The 27,918-nt window shown below is 47.3% G+C and overlaps 1 protein-coding gene across 3 annotated transcripts in view; it reads right to left on the bottom strand.

Moving 5' to 3' along the window:
- The window catches only part of NTM (neurotrimin), a 631,724-nt gene that overhangs the window by 73,446 nt on the left and 530,360 nt on the right, over positions 1-27,918 (bottom strand). For all 3 annotated transcript variants that reach the window (XM_067564047.1, XM_067564057.1, XM_067564063.1), the window contains one exon: positions 2,109-2,234. In XM_067564047.1, the coding sequence (XP_067420148.1) occupies positions 2,109-2,234 (126 nt within the window). The remainder of the gene's footprint in view (positions 1-2,108; positions 2,235-27,918) is intronic.

The raw sequence follows: 27,918 nt of genomic DNA, 5'->3' as shown, positions 1-27,918 counted from the left end.
GGGATAGGGGTCCCCCAGCTATTGTTAAGATGTGAGGTGGCATGGTGAGTGGGGGTGGAGACACTGAAGAAACAGACGACAGATCAAATGCATAGTCATAGATAATGAGGGAGAGATGGCATGCATGGCAATCAATAGGTAGGTAGGCAGGCAGGCACTAGAGCTGCCCCGTGCCAACTCTGAGCTTGGCACTCTCAGCCAGCGAGAGCCCAGCCCCATGCCGTTTGTACAGTGATTAGTTCTATTGGGTTTCAAATGCAGAATCTCTAATCTGGGCCAGAAATCTGGTGAAAGCGACTGTTGTAAATTACCCATCTCCACAGGTAATTTCTGATTAGCTCACTCCTCTCCCCTTGATGCATCCTCAGTTTCCATAGCAGCTAAGACCTAAGGAAAATGGAAACATCTGGTTCAAGCACAGGTAAAGCTCCCTCGGGGAAGGAAATCTGCTGGATGGCAGCAAATAGAGAGAACAGCCCCTCTGAAAGAGAGCAGCAGCAGAAACACAGATATGGGGATGGGAGGAATGGGAGTATGGGAGACAGAAGAGGAGAGCATGGGGGAAAGAAAGAAAGAAAGAAAGAAGGCTACGGAGTGGGAGCAAATGGACCAGCGCAGAGATGCCCTACCATAAACACTTGCTGATAGTGATAGATGCACTGGCAGTAACCTTGATCCAGTCCCATTAGATGTGTAGCTACGGCAGGGAGCACGCAGAGATCTGTGGCATGGACTTAATCAATCACCCACGTGAAGGGACCTCTCAGCAGCTTGCCCCATGTGGGGTGCATCCATCTCAAGCAGAGAGGCCAATGCACGCAGGGAAGGTTGGGTTTTCTAGCAGACCCATTCGAAGGGAGCCCAGTGTAAATGACAGAAAAGGAACAGACTGAGATGTCAGGGGCCCTGATCTGCCTTTCCTGCTCCACAGGGATCGGTGATTTGGCCCAGCAGCAGCAGAAAGCACTGGGGTCAGCTGAGATCACTGGGGTCGCACTCAGACACTGCAGAGATTAGCATGGCAAGGAGAAGGGAAGCAGCACCTGACACCATCAGGTCCGTAGCCCCTTTCCCTCCGGCTGATGGAAGGTGCAGTATTTGGGATCGCTGAGGAAAGCTCTTGGCAGCCTTCTGGGGCAATGAGTAGCCTTAGACTGGGGAAGAATGGGGCAAATGGATACATTTCTCAGGGGAGTTAAGGAGGCCTAAGAAGTGCATTCAGCCTTGAGGTTCTTTCAACCCATGCAGGGTGTGGGCAGACAGCTGTACGACATCACGGACAATCCTATCCTGCCCTGATCTAACCTGACATCTGACTGGCAGGCACTGCACCCAGGGCCCCAAAACTCAAGGCCTTCCAGACATCACCCTAGTCTAACCGATCATCACCCCTTGGTTCAATGGCACCTGGGAAATGCCGGGGACAGCACAACTCAAAGTGGAATTAATAAAACAACTGGGAAAGTATTTTCAAATGTGCTCATACATCACTGAATTTGTGCCTATAGGAACTGCCCCAGCAATCAAGCCCACACTGTTACAGTTCTCTTTTGTTCATTAATCAATCAGAGGTGGCAGTTATTGCAAATTGTTCAGTGGTTTTCCTTCTTTTCACACTGCCATTTCCAGCTGTCATTGGTTCTGACATGGAAAACCCAATGACAACTTTTAATACTGCATTTTATAAATGGTATTTTGTATAGGTCCTACCCAAAAAAACAAAATGTTGCCTTTGAACAAATTTGCACTCACTAAGAACTCCAGTTATCGCACCAGTCAGATGATAGCATTCAATTCATGATCATGACAGAAACAAACAAACTTGCACATAGTGTAGGTCCTGCACATAAACCCAACTGTGACCTGGTGCCATGTTATCCCTGAATCCTCTCTTCAGCACACAGTCCAGGACGGTTTGTGCTTTGGCAACCAACCCCTGAGGCAGGGAAGAATGGAGCCAACAGGCAGAACGGCAGATACTCTGTGGCCAGAATTCCAGCCTCCAGCCCAGAGTTCCCCCTCTGTGCAGCCTGCATCACTCCCTTCGGCTGGTACCTGTCTCTAAGCCCCACTGCAGGGCTAGCACTGGTTGCATGTGACCATCTTACCTTTGGGGGAGATGTGCCTCCAGGTGATCGTAGGATCCGGTCTGCCCGTGGCTATACAGGTGAGGCTGATGTTGCCGCCTTCGTTGATGGAGATATCGGAAGAGATCTCAACAATTTTGGGAGACACTGGAACGACATACGGGGAGAAGTGAGGAGGCGGCAAGCTCTGAGTTGACTGTTGCACTCTAATTCTCCAGGTTTTGGGGGAGAGGGAGAAATAAGTTTGTGGGGGGGTGAGTGGATACGGGTGTAGGTGGATTGTACCCATTGCACTACAATTACAAACTAAGCCACAGGCCATCAGTCTCATCTAGCATGGCAGTGAAGAACCTGGATGTGTTTTTGAGGTGAGATGCCCCCATCCTCCACTTACTTTCTGGAGACTCTACCTTGGCCATGAAGTGCTATAATTACACATGGACAGGGGAAAAGGCGGTCCTGCCAACAAGGAAGCGTGAGCAGGAGGAGAGTGGGAGGCACAGAACAGAAATGAAATGACAAGCAAAAGGAGACAGCACTACAAGACATATTTCAAAGGGACTCAGTGCTCCATGCACCAAAGACAACTGAAAGAACACAGCTAAGGCCTTCCCCAAAGTGGTGGTGGTGAAGCACTGGAATGGGTTACTTAGGGAGGTGGTGGGATCTCCATCTTTAGGGGTTTTTAAGCTGCGGCTTGACAAAGCCCTGGCTGGGATTATTTAGCTGAGGTTAGTCCTGCTTTGAGCAGGAGGTTGGACTAGATGACCTCCCGAGGTCCCTTCCAACTCTATGATACTATGTCACATTGCCATGCGAGCAGGGGATGTGATGTGATCCATGTGGTCTCCAATGGGATAGGAGCTCTCTGCGAGACAAACTCTCCATTAACCTTGAGAGAAATAGCCCTATAGAACTCAGTAGAAAAGAATCACCTTTCTATTATAGGGTTTCATTGGACCAGCCTATCAAATTTAATAGAGAATTTTGTCCCTGCTATGGAATTTTATAGGTTAAAAAATAACCTGCAGAAAGGGTCCCATTCTCTTTTAAGTTCAGTAGGTGTTCTAAGTAATTTCCATACAACCCTATAGGTTTCTTCATTATTACTGCATTTCTGCAGGGCTTTTCCATGAGAGGAAATGTAAGGCCAGATTCTCAGTGGCTGTAGATCAACATAGCTCTAGTGACTTCAGTGGAACTATGGTAATTGATGCCAGCTGAAAATTCATGAATAATTTAAAGAACCACTGCTACTCCCATTCTTGACTTTCACCCAGGCAAGACAGCCCTGGGATACAGCATCCCCTCTCTCTCCCCTCTGATATATACCCCCCTCCCCCTGGATTTCCACACATGCATAATTAGCTGGTACACACACAGACCTTTCCAAGGGACTGGCTGAGAACAGAACAACTGCACATACTGCCTCCGCCACACAGGTAAGTAATTTATTGATCGGTAAAGCACTCCAAGACAGTCTGGAAAGGATTATGTCATGCCAGCACCAGGCAATAAAATTAAAAAAAAAAAATGATGGGCTTTTTTGTGAACACCAGGATGATTTAGAGTTTGTGGTTGGAAGTGTAGTTAAAGTACATTTTAAGTGGGAATCAAGGTGGGTAATGAATTACCCTGTGTTCTGAAGGGCTGCGGGGAGTTCATTTTCTCTACTTTGGACACAACAGCTAATCTGCTCATCAGACGCCAGAGGAAAACAGTGGATCAGATGCAAGGAGAATGGAAGAGGTCCCAGGGCAGCGCCATGTGGGGCACAAAGATGATATTGGATGAAATTTGCATGTATTTAGGTGAGTCACCTCATCTATTGCTAAGAGCCAGTCTCACCGGGCTGTGGGCTCATCCAGAACCCTAGGCATGTCCTCGAGTCAATCAGATCTAGTGCTGGTATCTCCGAGGTAGATGTGCCCTGTGTGTGCCCCTTTGAACCAATGCCCCAGCACGGGGCTAAGGGATTCTGTGCTGCTAGCTGTTCTGCTACTGGAGGAGATGGAATTAAGTTTACTATTAGTTGTATCACAGTCACATCTGCAGGGATGTCCTCAGGCCAGGCCCTTCAAGGAGAATCAGCTGGAGCAGTATATGTGATCAGTTTAAGGTGGAGCAGTATATGTGATCAGTTTAAGATGGGGACGGTATAATGGGATTGCCTATGATGACATGTAGCCAATCTGCGACTGCTAGCGGCAAATATCTCCACTGGCCAGTGACTGGATACTAGATGGGAGGGCTCTGAGTTACTACAGAGAATTCTTTACCAGGCATCTTCCTGGTGGGTCTCCTCCACATGCTCAGGATCTAACTGATCATCATATTTGGAGTCAGGAAGGAATTTTCTCCCGGCTCAGATTGGCTGAGACCCTGGGGGTTTTTCACCTTCCTCTGCAGCCTTTAAACCACGATTTGAGGACTTCAGTGACTCAGCCAGAGGTTAGGGGTTTATTTCAGGAGTGGGTGAGGTTCTGTGGCCTGCAGTGTGCAGTGGATCAGATTAGATGATCACGATAAAGTCTATGTGGGCAGCTGCTCTGATAGGATGGGCAATGCCAGGTGAGAGGAAGGAAGAGAGTGTTCTCCTTGGGGAAGGCATGGGAACTAGAGGCTAGGGGCAACCCACGGAAAGTAGGCAGCTGCTGTAGGGGAGGAGCTCTGAGTTAGGGCAAGGAGGTGACGGGGAGAGCCGGAAGGCAGACTGTCAGAGCCCTGGGGAAGGGAGACATCACGGGACCTCCAGTTGTTGGCTCGGGGAAGAGAAGCTGGTGGGTTGGAGAGGTCCATCAGTTTGGGGCTGGCTCAGGCTGGAAAGCTGAGCCACAGGAGTAGCACCAGTTCCTGTGGTGGGTCCCCAGAGCCAGGGGCCAGGTGTACAGGAAGGCAATCCTGGGGGCAGTGGTCCAGAAAGGAAATAGGGAATGGTGGAGACCACAGGGTAGGCTCCTGTGGGAAAGACCTGAGCCAGGGCATACTAGAAAGAGGGAACAGAAGAAAAGCCTGGCAGGGGTGGAGCACCCGGATTATGTTGCATTTGGACACCCAGCAGGGCAAAGCCTGGGGAGTCAGCGCTCTGATCAGGATGAGAATGAACCGTGAGCTGACCTCAGAAGGGGCCAAGGAGCTTTTGTGCACATCAATTGGGACTCTTCGTACCCCAGATGGAACGAGTTGCTCCAGGACTTGGCCAGAGGCTGAGGCACGGAAGACCCAGAGGGAGGCAGGAGGTGCTGGAGCCGAGGATACCAGCAACATTACGCACTGACATGAGGAGGTGCTCTAAGGGTGAGTGTGCCCCCATAACAAGGTCCCGAGGAAGACTGGAGCCACACTGTGGAAGGAGCTGTACATAAAATGTAATAAGAGACAGTCACTACCCAGAAGACTACGGTCTCATTAGACAAGAAAGACAAAAGAAGTATTATTATCCCCACTTTACAGATGGGGAACTGAAGCACTGAGAGATTAAGGGACTTACTCAAGGTCATGCAAGAAGAGACAGCAGTTGAGCTCATATACAAGTTCCAGTGCAGTACCTTATCCATAAGTTCATTCTTCCTCTCTAATGCAGCTCTGGCCCACTCAAGTAGAACCCTTCGTGAGTTTAAAACTACTCAATCTATTGTCTTCAAACTTGGCTTGTTTTGAAGAGCTCACTGAGACTTAAAAATCATGTCAGGTGTGAAGACACTACATACTATAATATAACTTAGCAACATGTATGTTTGCATTAGATCCTCCACTTTGTATTACATCAACCGACAAAGGTAAAGCGTAGCCACATTTTAAAGCACAAATATGAGAAGGCAAGGTTAAGCTTGCATCTCTGCTGTTCCTGACTCAGAGCACTTGCATTTTCTGTCTTAACACTGTTGGATTTATTTGGAGGCCTTGGACAGTTTTGGCCTGGCGTATAATAGCATATAATCAGCTGATTAAGCACTTTCTGATCTTTGCTCATAAATCCCTTTAGCTACGTGAGCCGTGATCATTAGCCACTTATGCACCAGCTGGCAACAAGCCAGAGCCGACACCCACGCCTACATCTCAGGAAGGGGTGGGAAGGAATCTTTAGGTGTCCAAGGCATGAAAAGATTTGCCCCAATCAACATTAAATGGAGTGAGGCAGAGGTGACACTGGAGTAGCTGGGAAGTAAATGAGCGTGACAGGGATAGAGGACTCTTTAGTTACCCTTTAAATTAAATATGCAATGTTCAGATTTAACACGACAGTTATTGTATGTGAATTAAATGTTTGAATAATTAATTGAATGAATTATTTAAAATGCCTTTCTTGAGACTTCACAGTAAAATCTTACAATCTACCTACACAAGGGAGAAAAGCCTTAATAAATAAGTGATCGTAAATATAAATCTGATATTATTTAACATTCAGTAGCAATCCCATTATGTCTACATTAAAATACTTTATTATTGGGTCAGTGTTTCTACAGTGAAGGGGTCGGCGTGGGGAATCTCAAGCCGAACAGAGTATGCAGACAGAACTGCACCGAGATGAGGGACGAATAAATAAATACAAATAAATAAATTCAGGCATCCCAGGTGGGAATTCTCTCCGTGTTGCTAGTCCTTTTGCTCCTAGCGTCTCTCTTGCTCAGGGGTGATTAAACATGGCAGTGCCAGTCTGAGCTGCTCTCGTAACAGCGTGCAGATTTCCCGAGAGCGGGCCTAAGCTTTTGCTGATCTCATTTTCTTTGCCATGACGATGGTAAAGGTGTTTGTTTTGTTCTGAGTTGATTTTGTGGGTCCCTAGAACATACCCTGGCTTGGTCCAGGGTCAGTTTTCATCCCTCTCCCCCACACACTCAGCATGACAGCAAAAAGAGTATTTAACTAAAAGAGATGACGCACACACACAGGTTATAGAAATATAGGAGGGGTGTGCATCTTGTGTGATGTGTGTGTTTAATGGGTATATGCACATATGTTCACATAGAAATGCAAAGACACATGTGCCATCCACATATTATCCACATGCCACATACTCTTATCCTCAGACATATATCCCACTTGTGCACATACACTTGCATCCCCTGCAGATACGCATGCAAGCGTGCACCTATATATGATATACATACACAGCGAAGTGTATGCAGCTCTGGGTGGACTGCACACGTCCCTCCTCTGTGTCTGCATGCACACCCACTCCCATATACTGATGCATCTGCACCCCACACACTGACACTAGCAGACACGTGACTCCTGAGCCATTTTCCAGATGACACTCACTCCCGGTCATTAACAGGGTGACTGATGTCCTCTGTGATCACTGTTTCAGCCTGTTTTTATAGCCTTCTCTTATTTGCATAAACATCTCTGGCTCTGCCTCCTTGTTCTGTCCATCTCCCCATCATCATTATCTCCCCATCTATCTTCCCCTGACATTATGTCCTCGCTCATTTCCTCTGCCACACCTCCCTGCCTTGCCAGTCGAGCTCTCTCTCTGGAGCAGCCAGTTCCTAATGTACTCAGTCTCATTGGTGTCCATGGTGCTGCACTCCTTAGTTCAGATCAGTGAGCTCAGTTCGGCTCAGATGAGCACCATGAATTTCAATCTCTTCTCCCAGCCAGAGCTGAACAATCCTAACCACCTGGGTCTGCACAACTGGACTGGCTATTTCACAAGGACAGTGGAAATTCCAGTGCTTCCGGCTGAGCAGGAAAGCAGAGCCTCTCACGCCATGGCTGGCTTTTGCGGTCAATCTCCCTTGCCACTGAATGGGAGGCTTCCCCCCTAGAGGGCAAAAGTTTCAATGGAAGAGGAAGTTTGAACTGGATGTCCAGAGAGGAAGGATTGTCTAGTAATTAGGGCACTCATCTAGGTTTTGGGAGACCTGGGTTAAATTCCCTGCTCTGTCACAAACTTCCTGCGTGACTTTGGGGCAAGTCACCTAGTTTCTCTATGCCTCAGTTCCCCATCGGTAGCACTATGCTACTTCAAAGGGGTGTTGTGAGGGAAGATCCATTAGAGGTTCTTAGGTGCTTAAATACGGTGATGCGGGGCAGGCATGTGTCAGTACCACAGATAGATAGGGCCCATTTAAACCTATGACTTCTTGCTAACATGGGCATTAGTGAGTGAGGCTGGTTTCTGTGATACAGACCGTTGTGCACTGCAGGCTGGACTGAGAACTCAATAAACTCACTTCAAACAGTCTTCAGATGGTAACAGCCCTTATAAAAGTGTGCTGAATATCCTACAGTCATGCTCCCAAATGCTGCCCTAGCTACAGCTAAGGACTATCACTAGAGAATACTATTGGGTTGTGTTCCCCACACAAAGCACACACCTTTTATTTTTCAGCCTAGGTGACATCTGTTTCAGACTAAGGAACGTTATATTTTTTCTTTATTTAATAGTTGTTCCCCGTAAAGAGACCAAAGGCCTGAGAGCCACACGAATGTTCTGTCACCAATCTGAAATGCACAGGGGCAGCTGGCTGAGCAACAAGCAAGCAGATTCTCGACGTCCAACAACAGTCTTGGATCGCTGCTTTTCATCCATTGACCTCACCATGTTTTATTACAGATTGGGAAACTGAGTCATAGGGAGGAGAAGTGACTAGAACAACATCACACAGCAGGTCAGAGACAGAGAAAGGAACAGAACCCAAGTCTCCTTGCCAAGTCCCGTATCCACTAGATCACACTGCTCCATTAAACACCACAGAGAACATCACCTCTCATCCATATAGGAACATAGGGATAAAGGACACCAGGCTGGAAGGGACCTTCTGGGTCATCAAGTCTGGTCCCCTGCTACCACAGGCAATCCTGTCATTTAAGCCCCCTCCAAAAACTCATCGAGCTCCATCTCAAAACTAGATAGATGGTTTGCCCCACAGCACCTATTGGGAGGCTGTGCCAGAACCTCTCTCCTCTGGTGCTTGGAAAACTTCTTCTAATTTCTAGCCTCCATTTATTCATGGCCAATTTATCCCATTCATGGCTAATTTATACCAGTTTATGTATATACACCTCAACTGGAGTCTATATAAGGAAACTATTGGCGATCGCCAACCTGGACTGGATTCATCACAGTGACTTAGAAGTGAAAGGCCCTGTGTCCAGAGCCACTCTATCCCTTTGGTTGTATCCAAACCAATTCCTTCCACCTCCATTCACACACAAATTCTAGTGGGAGCCAGAGTGAAAATTGCGAGAGCTGCTTCTTTGATAATATTTGTATCATAAAGGACCTATAAATGTCAGCTAATCAGCTTGTGCCATTCTAACACTATGGTATTTGAATAGCAAAATGCAGAGGGCTTGATTCTTCTGTGACATCCAGGCAAATCAGGAGTCACTGTACTGAAGTCAATTGCGTTATGCCAATTTAAGTGAAGCAAATCAAGGCCTGAAAGCCACACTTTGCTCTGTCTTCCACCTGAGTTTCTCCATTGGCTTTAATGGAGACGTTTATTATTATTTATTTGTATGGCATAAGAGAATGGAGCCCCATTGTCCTAAATGCTGTACATACGCGTAGTGACACGCAGTCTTTGCCCAAAGAGTTTACAATCTAAATAGAGAAAGGGTGGGAGAAACGAAATCCCTGGTCTGGATTACACCCCGGAATGTGACAGACCAATTGTCTGATCTAGTTCTGCAAGTCTTGGCTGCCATCCTGGCCTCCAGTAAGTCCCCTTGGCACTTCTCCAGAAGCACAATGTGGGCTTCAAGCTGCTTTAAACAGGCAGCTCAGGGTTCCCTCAGTGTGGAGAATCCTTGGCCAGAATAGCTGACTTTATGCCACCTGTTCTGTCCTCAGGGGGCAAGATGGAAGCTAAGATGAGGCAAGCCAGGAGCGGTGGTGCTGGGGGGCAGAGCCAAAGCATGATGCAGGCTCCAATGATCCTGGCCTGGCAGAATGGCTAACAGGGGCCATCCCTGCTGTCATAATTACAGCAGTCCTAAGGCTGCTCTGATTTCTGAAGTGGCCCCCAAACAAGCCTAGGATTGTGGGAAGGGGTGGGAGATCAGTGGGGTGGAATAATACCACCTCTGCCACCCCCGATCTCCAAGTGTGCCGAGCTCAGCCACAACTATGTAAATCTGAACACGGCTGAAGAAATGAAATGAGATGCCCAGAATGAAAGGGACATACATAACCGCCTTAATAAGCAATTAATACATAACTAATAGCAATTGCTCTCTTTAATATAAGGCTTAATGAGATGTGTCATATGCCGCAGAGATGTCTCTAAATGATTTCCAAACAAGATAAGAGATCTGGTTGTTGTAGCACAGCTCTTCTGAGCTGGAGGACATAAAATTATTTACACACATCTCTATGGCATGTTATATGATAAGGAATTATCATAATTCATTGTGGGAGGGTGGGGGGAGAAGAAAAAAGGAGTTTCCAATCAGGCATTAGTAAAGTATTTGTGGACGCTGATATAAATCACAGTACAAGCAGTAGGATTCTGTAGACACCCACTGGGGCTCAGTGCCAAAATGGAGCCCAATCCTGATTTCACATACGCCAGTCTAAACCAGGGCTACCTCTTGAACTCAGTGGGGATACATCAGAGTAACAGTGCCATCAGAACCAAAGTACCCAGAATTTTCTCTTCCTGACAGCTGGGCCTACATCACCCAGTCTGGCATTGGATTTTGAATGCTTCAAATATTGAGGGATAACCGGATGGGGGGGATTTTGGTTCGCTCTATTATAAATAGGGGAGGCAGTACGGCCTCGTGGATAGATCACTGGACTATGTGATTACTGCTCAGTGACCTCGGGGACCTCACTTCACCTCTCTGTGCCTCAGTTTCCTGATCTGTACAATGGTGACAATGATACTGACATCCTTTGAAAAGGGTCTTGAGATCTATGGATGAAAAGTGCTCTATGGAGCTAGGTACTCCTATTAAATGTTGAGAAATGTGGCTCTTCATCTGGGTTTGGATTGCAAATATCCACAGAACAACCAAGTTGTTTGGATCTGGGGATTTGTTTCAGTTTCTCTCTAGTTTTTGGTTCTGTTTCCCCTCATTCCAGGGTTTCACCAACATTCATCCCTCCCGCCCTCCTCTCCCAAAATAAACCGAATGCCAAATCTTTTTAAAGGTAAAAGATAAATTTAGTTATTATTATTTTGTCTATTTCAGCTGACCCCCTAAAGCAGGGAAGATGGTATTTCAAGCAATGGTTCTGGGCTATCTCTATTTCAAACTGAGACAGGCAAGAATGGAGATTGGGCCCAAACTGAGACCCTGGTTCGGAATCCCCCCACAGCTTGGGGGAAGTCCACATCCAAACCTGGACTTTGCAGCTGGCCCTTCCTGCTAAAATGGGGTGTCCCCAAAAATCTAGATTGGAACAATCCTGGCTACAAATCCAAACTCTGTATCTCAAGCTACAGGCTGAAAAACAAAGCAAGGAACATGATGCAAAGAAGCAGAATAGAATAATATAGAACAAGATCATCTCCAGTCACATCCAGAGGTGGTTCACCTTTGGCAGTACCCATCCATCCCTGGTTTTGCTTTGGAAATAAAATACAATAAAATCACGGTGGATTTGGAACTGAGTCCAATCTAATCCAAAACTCACATATCCAAGAGCCGGTAGGTAAAGGAGGGGGAGAGACAGAAAAAGAGATAGCTGTGTATGGGAGGGAGAGAGAGAGGTGTATGGGGATGAATGGGGGATAGATTAGACAAATGAATATGGATGGGGATGGATGGATGTAAAAATAAACTAGCTACCTATGTATTTGCTATTCTGGAATCTTAAAAAACCACCTACACTGCAAGAACCAAGTATGTGCTTTACTCAATGTTCCCGTGGGGAATTTCCCTGGCAAAGCAAAAAATACCTTGTATTACAGGCAGAACTATGACAACTTCAAGATTCCCGCATCATCCACACAGTTTCTGAGACACCCATCAACAGAGTACCAAATGAGCTCTAAGGAAGAGCTCTCTGTAAGATGGCTATCTTGTCTTTTTCACCAACAGAAGTTGGTCCAATAAAAGATCTTTCCTCACCCACCTTGTCTCTCTAAAATCCTGGGACCAACACAGCTACAACTACACTGCAAACAAGATGAGCTCTTCACAGCTACATCCAAAGTAACCACACTGCCAGTCGAACACATAACAGCTCCCCCATCATCCTGGCCCTCCTTCTCTATCACAAGACTGTAGTACGTCCCAGCCACATCTGTTTCATCCTACAAGGCCTCAGAGCTGACGGTGTCTCTGTTAATCCCCTTGTGAAATGTCACCACACGGGGGTGAGTTGAAAAGTGTTGAGACAGAATGAGAGTGAAAGTTTGAACACTACTCCTTGTTAATACAAAGCTTGTCAAACCCATCACCTAGAAATGCTGAATGTCTTTATTAGATTCCTTTATCTCCCCCTGAGATTGGAGGGACACGACTGGATGATTCTCAGCGGAGATGTCATCATCCAGAAACTAATTAAAGACTGCGCAGGAAGTCGGGCCTGGCACACTCAGGAGAACAAAACGCATTAGCAACTGGAGTCAAGAAAAATATTACAAGTGAACTTCAGATCAGAAAGGGCAAGCTGGGGATTTGACAATAGCTCTTTCCTTTCCCCTATGCCCCCACTCCCCTTTCCTCGACGTCTGACTCTAGGTGGGCGCAAGTCCGCTGGGATCCCGGTGATTGTCTGCCACCAGCTGCTGCAGCCTGCAGCTTCTCCTCTCAGGGTGGGCACCAGAAATGAGAAAGGATTTGTCTGTCTATTCCAGAGGACAATTGTGGGGAATGGTGTTCATGAGTTGCACTTCCACTGCACAACAAAACCCCTTCATGGACATTAATCATGTCAGTCAGTGGCAGGGACTGGATGACCCAATGGTTAGGCCACTAGCGAGAGACTCCAGTTCCTTGCTCTGCCACAGATTTCCCTCTGTGACCTTGGGCAAGTCACTTAGTTTTCTGTGCTTCAGTTCCCCATCTGTTCAATCTGACTGGGAATCAGCTGGGAGAGACAGGGCATAGCATTTCTATGAGGAGGAATTAGCACATAGCCCAGAGTAGCTGTAGGCAGAGGAGACTTGCTGGCAGCTGGGAAGCTGGCAGCATGGGGCAAAAGGCACATTTGGTGGCGCCTCTTCTGGAGGGACACCTCGTGAAATACATGGGACCTTCTGCTGAAGAGAAGAGCCCAGGAACTCAGCTCCCCTCTCTCAGCATGTCCTGAGGTTCAGTGACTTGCCCAAGGTCACGCAGCAAGTCGTTGGCAGATGCTGGGAACAGAACCAAGGAGACCTGACTCCCAGTCGCCCTCACCACTCGACCACACATCTCGAGGGATGATCTCAAGAAATGAGCAAGAAGCATCGCGCTCACATTCGTCTATGGACCATTACCCTCTTCTGCTGCTGTTTGTCCCCAGGGAATTAGAAAGCCACTGGGCTTCTTCAGACGGACACATAGAGGGCTGAACTGCCCCCCTCTCACCCGGTATCACTCATAAAAAGAACCTGAATGAACAAAAGAACTAAGACATCCTTTCCAAGGACAAATCAGGTACTCTAACACAACTAGCATCTGCAATGCATACAGGGCAGGAGCTTTATGTGAAGTACTGGATAAAATTAGGCCCTTTAAATTACATATTGGTTATTTTTTTGGGAACAGGTTGCATTTTTTATGATCTACCTAGAGGCTTAAACAGACACAGAGAGAGATAAATCTCCCTTCCATTAAGCACACACTATGCGCTTGCATATTTGTTCCTACCATTGCTGTCTTTCTCTCTCACTCATGTTCTTCCTCTGACTCAAGCACAAAATAAGTGTTTGTGGTTACGCTTGCCACACTGACATTAAGTTAATTCTAAGAGCTGCATGGAAGGTGCCCACCCAGGGAGAGAAGCAAGCATGTGAGACTCAGGCCAGGATTGCTGAAAGATGTGCTGAGATTCTGGAAATGTGAATAGATGATGGTCAACTGGTCTCTCTCTAGTAACTATTCTTTTTCATCTATCTGCTATATTTCACTGCCTTTTGGGGCTAACTACCTACTATATTTCTCCATCTATCTATTCATCCATCCAGGTTCTTATACTGGTACCCATCCCTATTGTATTTGAGCACCTCCCGGGGTAAGGATGACAACAAGAAAAGGTTGGCCAAAAAGAAAGTTGAACTCTCAATCTTCCAATCCAAAGTCAGACGTATTGTCTGTAGCGTTTGGAGTTTGCTCCAACTCAGGGATATGTACTCAGGCAGACTGGAATCCAAAGATGTTCCCACCAACCCCCGAATACTGATTTTGGGTTGTTCCTTATACTCTGTACTAACTCCCAAGTGGAATTCTTATTCCTCCGAGTTTCTTCTCTCTTGCTTTTCCATTATTCAGTCAGGTCTGCATCACCTCACTGATCAGTCCCTAGATTAGAATGCATCACTGTGCACAGATCCACAGTTCACAGAGGTGTTGGGAGCTATCTGATCCTTGGCAGTGGACTAAATCTTGCTTTCTATCATACCAGTGTAACTCTGGAGTAACTGCATTAGTGTTACTCTGACTTACATCAGTTTATGAAAGCAGAATCTGGTCAAGGAGATCAAGCAGCCTTTATCTGGAAGCATGAGGTTATTTTGAATGCTATTGCTCTGTAGTACAAGAGTTGATTAGTATCTCCAGAAGCCCACCTGGTGCAAGAAGCTTAATATGCTTGCCCATGTCAATGTTGATACTGGGGCTAGGGGACAAGTGAAATGTGTTTGATCTCCAGTTAGTCCCTAATGGGCGTCTAGCCACTCAAGTCAATGCATCTGCTGCCTAGGCTCGGAAGAGGCCCATATGGGAATGGCAGGGTTGATCCAGTTCACAACTGAGATGTATTCTGCAATTGTGTGTGTGTGTGTGTGTGTGTGTGTGTTTGTGTGTGTGTGTGAGAGAGAGAGAGAGAGAGAGAGAGAGATCTTCCCTAACACCCCCAGACTGGTCAGCAGATTGGGCCATGGCCTGGCATAAGACTGAGGTGCAATAATGGAGACGCATGGGGTGGGTAGTCAGGACTTGAAATAGCACTGTTCTGTCAGCTGAGGACTACAGCTCTGAGGGACTGGGAGACAAGAAGGGGGCAACTTCAGAAAAGCAAAGGCCTCTTCAGTCAGGACTAAGATACGTTTGCAGGGCTGTATATGATGGGGTGGGCACAGGCTTGAGAAAGCAGGTTTGGGATCTATGACTAAGGCCCAGTCTACATAAACAAGGTATGCCAACATAGCTATGCCAGCAATTTATATTGGCAAACACATGCTTTGGCTGGGCTAGCTTATGCCAGTTTGGCAAGCAAAAAGACCTTTATGCAGCTATAACTGCTTGTACCCTATGGCATCTGCTGACATAGAAACATCGAAAAAATTCCCCCATGGACATTGCTTTCCTGGCCAAAGTTTCTAGTCTAGACCAAGCCTACGATGTACTTGCAGTGCTGGGAATGAGTGAGTGGAGTGGGTAAGATGGGAGGCGGAGTGCTTGATGAGCAGGGGCACTGTACGTTAGGATTAAGGCCCAGCGTCAGAGCCCACTGCGTGGATCTCGCCCAAGACTGACAATGCTATGCCTGGCTTTGTCCTGCATCATTAAACCCATCATCTATAGGAGCCATAAAACAAACCACTTAAGCTTATAGTCAAGAAGAAAGAAACAAACATCCCCGTCAAGACCCATTATCCTGGCTTCTCTCTCTTCCTGTAATCGCAGGATTGAGATGGTGCAAGGAGCTGCTCTTTGCTAACTCTGCAGCTTTCAGTCCAAGCCCAGTTCTACACAGGGAATACACCCTTGTGTGACTTCTCTTCAGGCTGGGTGTCTATCAGATAAGACGAAAGGTACAGGAGTCACTTTGTGTGTGGCCAACGGCTTTGGAACTGTCGTCTCTCTCAGCTGGAGTCTGTTGCACTCCCAGATTTCCCCCTGCACGGTGTCTGTTACTAGAGAGACCTGCAAGTCCATGATATCAGATGCTTCCCAGCTACTGTCATATCTGCATCTCACCCAAATGAAGCAAGCGCTGATGTCTTATTTACAGAGAATCCTGCCTTTGCCCTGGAGGAACTGGGAGTAGCATCCCTCAGTGCTCCTTAAGGACACCCTTCCCCCCTCCTCTCCCTGTTTGTTTTGTCTCAGCCTCAGTTGCTCGCTCTCTCCCCCCATCTGTGGGATGGCAGCACTACAGAGCAGCCGCTGAATGGCTCATTACCCCAGGCAGATTTAGCAGAGGCGAGCTGGTGTCTGAGAAGTGTAATGAGCCCCTCAATTGACTGGGAATGAATGCATTAATCTGAGGCTATTAGACTCTTTTATCAGCGTGCCTAAAATACCTAGCAGTGCTGCTTTGCACAGAAGAAACGGACAAGACGTATCTCCATCAAAGGCCATTTGGTGGGGATCTTTACATTGAGAAAGAAAAAGAACCAATGAGCACGAGGGAGCATTATCTAGTGGTTAAAGCAAGATCCTCTGAGTCCGGAGATCCAAGTTCTATTGCTAGTTCTGCAACAGACTCACTGTGTGACCTTAGGCAAATCACTTCCCCACCTTGTGCCTCAATTTCCCCATTTTCTAAATGAGGATAACTATCTTCACCAACTCAATAGGGTATTGAGAGAACTGATTTATTATTCATTCATTACCACATTGATATGCTTGCATGGGAAGCATAATTATCTGTAGCTAGGTCTCAAAGCACATTTCAAAGGGTGGGACCATTTCCCCTATGTTACAGCTGGGGAAACTGAGGCATAGAGAAGGGCTGTGACTTGCCCAAGGTCACCCAGCAGGTCAGTGGCACAGCTGGGAATGATTATCCTGACTCCCCAGCCAAGGGCACCATCCTACACATCGTGTCACCCTCAAATGCGTTGTACAGCCAGATAATCAATACAGGGTGATCTCCACCCTCCCTGAAACGTGTGGCATAGCCCCACTTTTCACTATAAACTATCCTACAAAGTGAGGATTCAGGACATTCCCCGGGACCTCAATCAGTCTCATACAAGCCCACCAGGAGAGCCACTGGAAAACTGGGAGGTTGTCTCAAATGCAGCATCACCCACACGGGGAGGACAGAGCTTTAAAAGTTCACAGGGGTGGTGGTTTTTTGTTTGGTTGGGTTTTTTTTGTTTTTGTTTTTGTAAAGCAACTTGATACAAAACACATAGTAGGGACCAAATCCCACCGTGACTCAGCCTTTGGGATGAATTCAGAGGCAACACATACGGTACTGCAACGCAGGCTCTTTACATTGACAGAGACCCTCCAGCCCTTCCACTCTAAACATTCACACCCTGTGCTCCACCACACCGCTGCCCAGTAGGGATAGACAATCACCCTAATCTTCTGTCCCTCTCACGCTTTGGCAGAGGATCACAGGCAAACAGCAAGTGAAGAGCTGGCTCCACTGCGGGGCGAAAGGTACCAGTATTCCCCTGACATGACTTAGATGGAGCATTAACATTGCTGCTGATCAGCCTTGAGATCTGTCCATCTTCCTGCCATGAGGCTGGCACTTCGGGTGCTATGGAAAACGGAGCTTTATTGATTCTATGCATCTTCTACTAATCAAGGGAGAGCCTTACAAACTTGATTCCCCTTTTCCCCTGATCTTCCTTTGCCTTGGTGAAAAGTAAACAGATCAGACAAGGAGCAGCTTTCTCTAATTCTCTTTGATTACGAGGTCTCCAGGCGAAGGTTGCCATTTGTGACCAGTCCCGTTGTCTGCCTGCTTACAAAACAGAGGCCAGGAGCATCCTACAGTCCAAAATGAGCGGCCGGTGAGACAGTTTATGTTCCATATGATGCTGCTCTGATGCCCTGGACCTCACACACGCTCTGAGTGGGGCCATGCCTTCTAACACCAGACATACCAATCTTTCCATCACTCCTGCTGAGGCCAGCCTGTCTTCTAAAACCCTCCCGAATCTGCTCCTTCTCACACTGGGCCACATCTGCACCAACAATTGTGCTGGTCATCTCCCTTCTCACTCTCTTAAAGTCTTCTCCAATGCTTCCTTGTTCCTACTGAGGCCATGCCTTCTCTGATCCCTGCTGCCCTGTTTCATCCATTCCTGCTCCCGCTGAAATCACCTAAGCCACACAAAGCTCCCATAATCCCTATGGATCCACATGGCTGAGAGACGCCAAAGATTCCTGGAGTCTCTCGCAGTTTTCCCCTCACTCCCCTTTGTAAAGGAAGGGCCATTTCCACCAATGGGAGTGGGGGCTAGGACGTTTGTTTCAAACAGAGGTGAAGTTCCAGAATGTTATCCCCAAACTGCACCATGGCAGCACCTGCCAGATAAGGATCTCAAGGCACCCTGGGCAAACATTAATCAACAATTGATCAGGCAAACCGCCCAATATCTACACATAAGCAACCAAGGGCACCAGAAAGAAATGAAGAGAAAATAAAATAAATACACACTGCTAGGGCCACTTTCTCCACTGCGACTCCTGCGAGATGCGGACCAGAAGACAATCCAGAGAAAGTCTGGGGGCAAAAGTGACATTGCACCACCTTTGTGCATCCCTGATTTGGGCTGATATGCAGAAGGCCGATATCTAAGTTGTAGAGGTGTGCATTACAAGCAGTGCAGGTAGAGATGCCCATTCTTAAGGTTGCCTAACACTTTCTATTATAAGACCCTGTTTTCAGTTGCTGATAGCTCTGCCGTACTTAAGCCATTCAGGCTGAAATTTTCCACGCTGAAAATTCGGACTGTTTTATTGTTTTATTCATTTTTTAAGCTTCCGCAAAAACGGTTACACCATTTCTGAGAACAAGGGAAAAAGATGCTTTTGCCCATGATTCCTTCCGTTAGCTCCAGCCATCCTGCACCCTGAAGGACGCAGGGTTCGTGCAGAAAAAAAGTAATATGATTCATGTAATTAAAGATTGTACCATAATGAATATGCATAAATGGACCAAATTAACCTCCGTTCTGGCATTTCCTAACTTCTGATTGCTTGACTTTGCAGCTTTCATTTAATGTCACATTTTTGGATTTTATACATATAGAAATCCATGGGTCACAAGTATCTGCTAAGTATGGGTGCCCAATCTGAGACACCTAGGATGTGATTTTTCACAGTATGTAGCATTATACAGCACTTAATATGTTCAGAATATAACTCCATTGACTTCAGTTGCAGTTCTGAGTGTCCAGCACTTCCATAAATCACACTGCAGGGTCTCACATCAGGCTCCCAGAAAATAAGGAACACACAGTTAGTGATCACCTCTGAAAAGTTTGGTTTAAGTGACTTGCCCAATATCTCCTAAGAGATCTGTGGCAGAAGTAGGGATAAAATCTATTTCCCCTGGGCAGCATTTAACTGCCTTAACCAAGAGACCATCCTTTCTCTCCCTGCAGTCCACAACAACATTCACTACACACCTCCCAATTTCTTCAACGAACGAGACATTAGTCTGACATTTGCTACACAACCCTAAGCAGGTCCATCCTGAGCATTGAAGGAGGAAGGGCTTCTGTGGAAAAATCAGTTCTGACCAGGTAATTAAAAAACTGTAGCATAAAGCATAAGCCCAAGAAGGCAGAAGTTAAGGCTGCATGGAAAATTTCAACCCACATGGTTAAAATATGGCAAAGTTATAAACAACTGAAAACAGGGTCTTATCATGGGAAGTGTTTGGCAATCTTACGACAGAAGGTGCTACCAACCTGCCTATGATATGTATGCATGGATGCTATCATTTTCAGCACTTTTCCACAGAACTTGCCTGCACCTTCGGTTTCTCATTGCCCATATTGGAAACCATCCAGCTTTCTCTTTAGTTATCCTCTCGTCTTTGAGAACCCCTGAAAAAACACCTAGCAGTTATTTTTCCCTAAGGCATCCCTTATCTTTTCAATACCCTACCTTATCAGCTGCAACATCTCTCCTTCATTTGCCTATGTTTTTCTTAGAAGAGTTATTCCTCATCTCCCAATCTTATTCCCTACTGCTCCCAACTGATCCATTTAATCATTATGGAGACTATTAACTCTGAGTTTCCTTTATTTTTTTCTTCCCTTTCCCCTTCATGTTTAAACCTGTGGGTTCCCCGATTACAAATCATTATTATTTTTAACCTGGCTCAGGTCTCTTTAATTAAGTTATATTTATTATTTTTATCTAGCCCATTTGTCTCTGTTTCCCTCATCCTGGCTTATTTTTCCCCCTTCCTCCTCAAGGCAAGCAGAGTGTGAAACCATACATTTCCATTCGGCTAACAATTACTGTGAATTGTTAAATGCTATTAAATTGCATCACACTGTGGTCATTGGACTGTCGTCCTCGTGCTGGGATATTTACTTGTGCTAGTCAAAGGGAACTGGGACAGAAAGTGCGGGGGGGGGGGGGGGGGCCGGAGAGGGGGCGCGACGGGACACAGAATTCTTCTGTCCATCATGCTGAAAGCAAAAGGAATCCATTAGGATTTTCAACCAAGTGAGTTCAAAGGAACTTCTTACGTTGAACCATGCATGTATTGTAACGTCTTTAATAAATCAATTACTTTTTGGCAGGAAAGTGTCACAGCATCTCAAATCCTTGTAATCATCCCAGCCTCGCTATGTTTTAAATACTGAAAAGCCATAGGAGCAGGAAAGGAAGCTATCAGGAGGAACTGGTGTGGGGGGAAGAAAACAAAGGAAAATTTCAGCTCTCTAGCAGGGGCCTAAAGATGCTTAAAAATAAAATGATCCCCATGGTTTAAAGACATTCCTAAACAGTTATTGACTAAATCAAGCCCCGCGTGGCTTTTTTCATATTGCTTTCATCATCCCAATGAAAGCAGGCAGAACATTCAGGGGTGCACTGTGTTTTTAAAACACAGGCCCTTGTTGGTCAGGCGAAGTGGGTAGCACTTGTGGGGGTGTACCTGTGAGTGCAGCATCTGCTCTGCACTGCTGACTGATGTGGGGTGGGGACTTTGGTGCATAGGTAACTTTGATATAAGATTAGAGTTTAAATAGGCCAGGCCAGAAGTAAAAGTGCAGGAAGGGAAGATTAAGGGTTACAGTGCGTTCGTGATCTAGCCTTTTACTTCTGGAGACCTGGCTTTAAATCCTGCTCATGCCCCAAGGGAGAATGAATTGGTCGATTTCAGCCTGTTCTCTTGTATATGTTTGCAGGGGGTGCTAGTGACCGCATGGCTACAGCACAGGACAGGCTGCAGGAGGTCAGGATCAAAGTGCACTGGCAGCACTCCACAGGAGGTCAAGACTAGAGCTGGAGAAGGTTTGGTTTGTTTTTTTTTTCCGGTGAATGGCAAATCTGTGAAAAAACGAGGGTTTTTTTTTTCATGGCACCAAAACCATTTGCCAATTTGGATTGAATTCAGCAAATGGTTTCAGCCCCAACTCCCGACTCCCCCCCAAAAACAAAACAAATGAAAATGTCAAAATGGTTTGTTTAGAAAATGGAGTTCAAGCACTGAACCAAAAGGTCACTTAGGGCTTGTCCACGCTGCAGGTTTTGTCGGCATAATTCATGTCGTTCACAGGTGTGAGCAAGCCTAAGCACCAGTGTAGACAGCGCTAGGTCACTGGAAGGGCTTCTTCTGCCGACACAGCGACCGCCTCTCGCGGAGATGGTTTTATTATGCCGATGGGAGAGCTCTCTCCCGTCAGCATAGTGTGTCGTCACCAGGCACGTTCCAGTGGTGCAACTCCATCGGTGCTGCAGTGCTTCTGGTATAAACTAGCTCTTCTTCACGCCGCTCTCATCAAGACTGCAGCAGCAGGGAGGTTTGATTCAATGCTGTGGGGCCCTGCCAGCACTGCTCCAGGCTGCAGTAGGCGATGCAATTCACTTCCACTCTTTCACATAAAATGATTCCACCCAGGTGTTTAAAACACCACAGTATGGCTAGATGTAGTACACTAGCCAGTCCTCTAGGCACAGCGCTGGGCTGTGAGCATTTTTGCTTACAAGCTATTTGCAAAAGCAGCATCCTCTCCTGGGCTGAAATCTGGCACTTCCCTTTGCTGTGCTTTATTTAGGAAGCCCAGGTTCTTGCTCCCCCGGCTCAGCAGTGTCAGTATTTCATTTCCACGGAAGGGGCCCTGTTACCATGGGACATTTATCAAAAAGAAAGGGAGAGCAGGTTTTGATGACAATAGAATCCTAGCTGAGCTCAACTCCACTTTCCTGTCTCTGTTTGACAAAATCCTTCCTCCTTTCCAGAACAACTATAATCTGAACACAAACAGGCATGCAGCTTTTCAAAAAGTAATGAACTCCGTGTTGGAGCCAAGGCAAGCGAAGGTTTAATGTTTAGCTCTGAGAGCAGGCCTGGCGAGGCCATCAATTATACAGCCCTGCTGCTGAAGGAGCAAAAAACAATATTTCAAGACAGACTCAGCCAAAAAGAATGGAAAGGAAAGAAAAACACTAACAAAATAAACCCCACCAGCGAAGGGACGGGTGTGCAAAGGAAGAGGCACCGATCACCTGCACTTGGGTGCAAGGTCTGGGATGGGAGAGTAGGAAATGGGAAGGCAGCTATAAGACACCTTTACTGATCCCTGAGGCTATCCAGAGCAAGAATGGTCCTGAACGTAAATCAGAGCAGCCAGCTGCAATGGTAGCTTTTGTGATGTGGATACCTGTCCAACTAGGATGTGGACAGAGCCCCACCAAACTCATAACACCCAGGCCAGTAAGCAGCCATTTGACAATAAAGGGCCTGGCTTGCCCATGGTCTTACTCCAGTTCTACACCAGAAATCTGCTCAATTGGGGTAAAGAAAGAAGAATCAGGCCTAAAAGCTTTTGGTCATTGCCGGACTGAAACCAGCAGTCCAGTGGTGAAAATCTTGCAGCTGCATCCACCCATCTCCCTGCAGGTCACTGTGAGGTAGCAGTGAGGTGTTTCCAATGGTCTCCACTGCAGCGGATACTGCTGTTGTTTAGAGCTGGTTGTAAGCTCTTACCAGCAGTTTTTTTATTGCCAGTGTTACTGCACTGGCTTTTTTTGTGTGTGTTTATTTTGCTTTTGGCCACGGTTTCTCTTGGCACCGCAAACATGTTCGGACACCTGGTTTCTGGAAGCATGGGGCTTTGGCACCAGCTCCCCGCGTGCAGCTTTCAGATAGGAAGGGGAAGGTGATCGGAGCCCAATCGGGGGAGTCAGTGCAATCTACCTTGACTATCGGGCACTTGCCAATCTCCGTGTGCTCATCTGTCTCCCGTTCCAGGAACTTCTCAAGCCAACAGCAGGCAGGGTTCCAGCCAGTCAGAGCCCCCTTGCTTGAGCTGATGTTTTGGCAAACTCTAACTTCTGGCATATTTGGAGGCTGGTGGGGGGTGGGTGGATTAAGCCTCTGTTATGCACAAAGTAGCACAAGAGCAGTATTTAAAGGAAGAGACACATTTGGTGCACTGGCCGACTCTGTCTAGTTTGAGGTCACTCCTGATCCCAACCTGCTGTCGTTTACAGCACCGTGTGACTGACCCCCCCACTGCAGGGGATATCATTCTGTGCTGGGCAATCTGGTTGTAAGCAAACGAGCCACAGGAGGGGGTAGCAAGTGGGCAGGGGATGTGGAGGGGGCCAGGGCTCCAGCTTGTGATTCCACAGAGATGAAGTCCTGTTTCTGCCCACGGCGCAGCATCACGGTGGCAGTTCCAGGGCACCCTGAACCTCGGAGCTCCTTGGTCCCTCTCAAGGCCTGGCTCCCTGCACCTTGCTCTGGCCCGAGTCAACCTCTCTGGGGCTGTGTCTCTGGGCTGCAGTACCCCAATTCCCAGCTGTGTTAACACGACAGGCCCAGCTACATTTGGCACAAGTCAGCCCTTTCGCGCCAGGACCGGGGGCCAGCGGCTGAGCAAAGCGACTCAAAGTAAGGATCTTCCCAACAAAGCATTATTTATTCACTGACTCAGAGGTGCAAAGCACGCAGAGGAAAGACTAAAATCAATACCAGGCCCCTACACGTGGTCTCTCCTTCACCTCAGCCTTTCCTTGCCAGCTTGTAAGTTCCCCTCCACCCAGCTAGCCCCATCTCTGTCCTGTTTGCACTCTGCTCTCCCAGTCTATGTTTCTTTGCCTGCTTGTCTCCACTCACGGCCACTCATTCATCCCCATTTCAATGGGGTCCTCTACCGTTTCGGACTCTCCTTCTGACCCTAGACTTAGACTGTGTCGGCGCTACAGACTTCTGCCAGGGTAGCTCTGTCCGTCCGGGGGTGAAGCGTTGTGATTCCTGACTGACAAAGCTGTGCTGGCAGAAGCCCCTGGGGCAGATGCAGCTATACTGGAAAAGCTGAACTTCTTCTACTGGTATAACTTATTTCACCCATCTGAGGTGGTTTTCCCAGCATAGTCAAAGCACAGTTTTGCCAGTATATCAACCTGGGTCTGCACTAGGAGTGCTTTGCCATTATTCCTGGAAAGGTAAAGCGCTCAGTGTAGACATGGCCTCAGCCTTGGGAAGAGTAAACCATTCTCAACCTGCCTGGAGTCAGGAAGGGGGCATTCCCTGATGAACAGCTTTCCCACTGATTCTTTTCTTCTAGGATTTTTATCTGTGCAATTGTTTCATTTCTCCTGCTTGGTTTCTTTAGCAACCCCTTTTGATCTACGTCACTAGCAAGTAACCCCTGATACAAAAAGACACAGAGGCATGCACCTTAGCCATACAGAAATAATACAGATATTTCCCAGTTTTACAGTAACACCAGGGCTTCATCTTAGAACCCATACATTGGAGGAGTGTGGAGTCCCAGGGAGTCCAACAGAACCACTGGACAGGCCAGGTTCTGCAGCACACCTCTGGCTACTTTGCACTGCTTTGGTAAAGCTTCGCATCATCAGAAATAGCTGGAAATGACCTGTGAACCTGCTCCATGGTTTCCAATGAGGTTAGAAAAGAGCCAGAGAGGCTGGAAGGTGGAGTGACAAAGGAGAAGGCACTTCTGTCAATAGCAGTTGCAGGACAGAGGAGAGCCTAGTGCTAAATAAATGGAAGGAAAAGGGAGCAGAGAGACCCAGCCTGTGAGGTCAGAAGCAGTTATACAATGGAGCCAAAATGGGGGTTTCTCTTTAGGATCTCGTCAGGATCTCTGTGTGTGCACTGCTATTCCCCACCCCTTCTACCCTTTCAGGATCTACTGTTAATGAATTACTTTTACACAGCCCCTCTGCCACCCCCATCCCATGCTCAGGTTTCTGCTAACCACTTCTTGCTAACAAGAAGGTGCAAGCTGGGATTGCTCATCTGGTAGGGGAAGGGTTACTGGGATGGATTTGCTATCATCGTGCTGGTGATTTCATCATGTAGGCTAACATCACTTGGGGACTTGGATAAGACTGCACAAAACTCATGTCACCGGTGACCTGAACAAGATTGCAACCAAGGCTTCCATGTGTTAAAGACTGGTGCCTTAATCTAGTCTGGGATCTCACTTGCGCAATACCTCCAGGGACTGTAGATCACAAGATGACCATTTGCAGAATCTCAAACCATTTAAACTAGGATGCACTACTGTAAGCAACACAATTGCAAATGCTGAAGTGCAACAAATTTGCTGCAGATGCAGCTCCTCAACAAATCGAACCCCTTCTGAGCAGAGGCCTCGACTCCTTCCTCTTCCCCCACACCATGAACTCCTGCGACAAGCTCTGGACTTGATTCAAAGAGTCAAAGATCTCCCCAAGAGATCTGGCCTGAAAAATCCGTTGTAAAGGCCAAAAAGAAGCAGCAGAGAAGAGGCAGATTAAAGTATCAGCTCAGAATTTATGCTCAGGACTTAAGGTTTAATAATGCAACATAAAATCAATATTTAATAAAGCAAATGATGGAGAAAAACACTGAATGGGAGATAAGGCTGCAGCACTGTTTTCAAACATGTAACTCCCAGAGGAGACTGTGTTGGCAGAATGGATCCAATACCTGCCTGTCATGAAAAGCTGGCATACCGGAGGCAGCAGGTCCCATTGATTCCAACTCTAGTATCTAGGGGGCTCAATGTTTTTTTATTAAAGAGCAAACAAAGAATTACAATGAAGGTAAGAGCCTAAATACCCATGGACAGTGATCAAAAGCTCACAGATAAGGGGCGATTAGCAGCTGCCTCTCAGGAGAGAGCCAGGATTGGACTGGCAGGGATGACAGGAGGTCAGGATTAAGATTCACTGGTAGAAAGGCCTGAGAATGGAAGAGTAGGGGGACGCTGAAGGTCAGGACTGAGATGCAATGGCAGAGTGGGGCTGGAAAGAAATTGGAACAGCAGTTAGGGGCTGATGGGGCAGGTTGTGTTGGAGCACCTGGAATAGTTGGTGCACTGAAGGTCCCAAGTTAGGAGCATTGAGTTGATCTGCACTGGAATAGAAGGGACCAGAGGTGTAGATGACAGATTTACTGGGAGAGAGGCCCAGCGCTAAACTGTCACAAAAAGGCGTGGCTCTGCAAAGCACCCGTCTGCAGGAGAGTGCCAAGTCTAGGGCTTTAACTGACGCCAGGGGCCAGATACTCCGCAGATGTAAACCAGAGCGGCTCCACTGACACTAGTGCTTAGATTTACATCGAGTTCCTAAGGCTCCAGCAACTGGGATTCCTATCAAGAGGCAGGATTACTCGCCCTGCTTCAAGGCTATGACTGGCTGGTGCACTGGGGGCTTCAATCCACCCCAGTGCACTGACTGGGAGATGGGCAGTGGCAGCCATGCAACAAAGGGAATGGCAGGTCTGACTGCTGGACTTCACTGAGGAAGAGCACCGCAAGTCTGATGAGCAGCAACAACCCCCTCCCCTGGAGGCTGTGGCAAACTGCATTGTGCATTGACTGACGCGGATTAAGAGCAAAGGCTGCACAGTCATCCCATGGGGACAGGTACCAGATTTTCCATGGGTTGCTTACACGTGCAACATTCAGCAGGCTATGAGATCTTGAGACTTGCGTACGTGTGATACCACACTGATTTAGACCATGATTCTATCTGTGCCCAGTGAATCCATGATGGTGTCCCACACCTTGTGGAAATGGACTGGCTCCATCCAGCTTCAAATGCTGTATGGATTACACTGGGGTCTGTGGGATTTACAGCTTTCTGTTCATGAAATCAAACAGAGGAAGTAACATAGGGGAGTGTGGGGAATAAGGACTGGGTAGTAAAAGATAGTGACTAACTGCACCACTGTTAGAGATGGGCCTCTCACAAAACACTCCAGGATCCCAACATCGCTTAGGGTTTGGGGCTGGAGGCTTTTGCTGCTATTTCCCACATGCTCCCCCCCCCCCCCCCCCACGCATCCTCCCATCCTGCTCCTCAACTTTCTGATTAATAAAACACAACCGTTTCTACCTGGGAAACAAAACATGCCTCTGACTGGTGAGGTGATGAATTTGTCATGCATCAATATGTAGCCCGTCATCCACTCTCTGCCATGTGGCTCACAGGTGGGTGGAGGTGGCAGCCACTAGGCAGGGAAGCTCTGTGCTGTTCAGAGGCTGACAAGCACTCGCCGTGTGTAATGGTGCATGGATTAACAGCTCCAGTGCTCCTGACTCCTCTGCCAGGAGCTGTGCATGTGCTCTGCCCAGCTGCAGCTTCCAGAACAAGGTCTGTGGGCCAAACACTGTTCCAATCAGCCCCAGTGTGGATCTGGAGTAACCTGGAGTTACACCTGGGGCAGAACTGGCCCCTCCTGTAAAGGTGGCTGACACTAAGACATGAGGATCCTAATGTCTCTGCTTAAATGTGAATGGAAATCCAGGATCCCTGAGCAGCTGCACGGAAAGAGAGAGGTTTTTAAGTGAATAGCTGGTGTGGTGTGGCCATCAAAGAT

This window comes from Emydura macquarii, unplaced genomic scaffold, assembly GCF_026122565.2.
Source record: "Emydura macquarii macquarii isolate MOO-44397 ecotype Brisbane River unplaced genomic scaffold, CSIRO-AGI_Emac_v2 contig_312, whole genome shotgun sequence".
NCBI lineage: Eukaryota > Metazoa > Chordata > Testudines > Chelidae > Emydura > Emydura macquarii.
The sequence above is the reverse complement of the archived record's forward strand: the minus strand, read 5'-3'. Positions and strand labels throughout refer to the sequence as shown.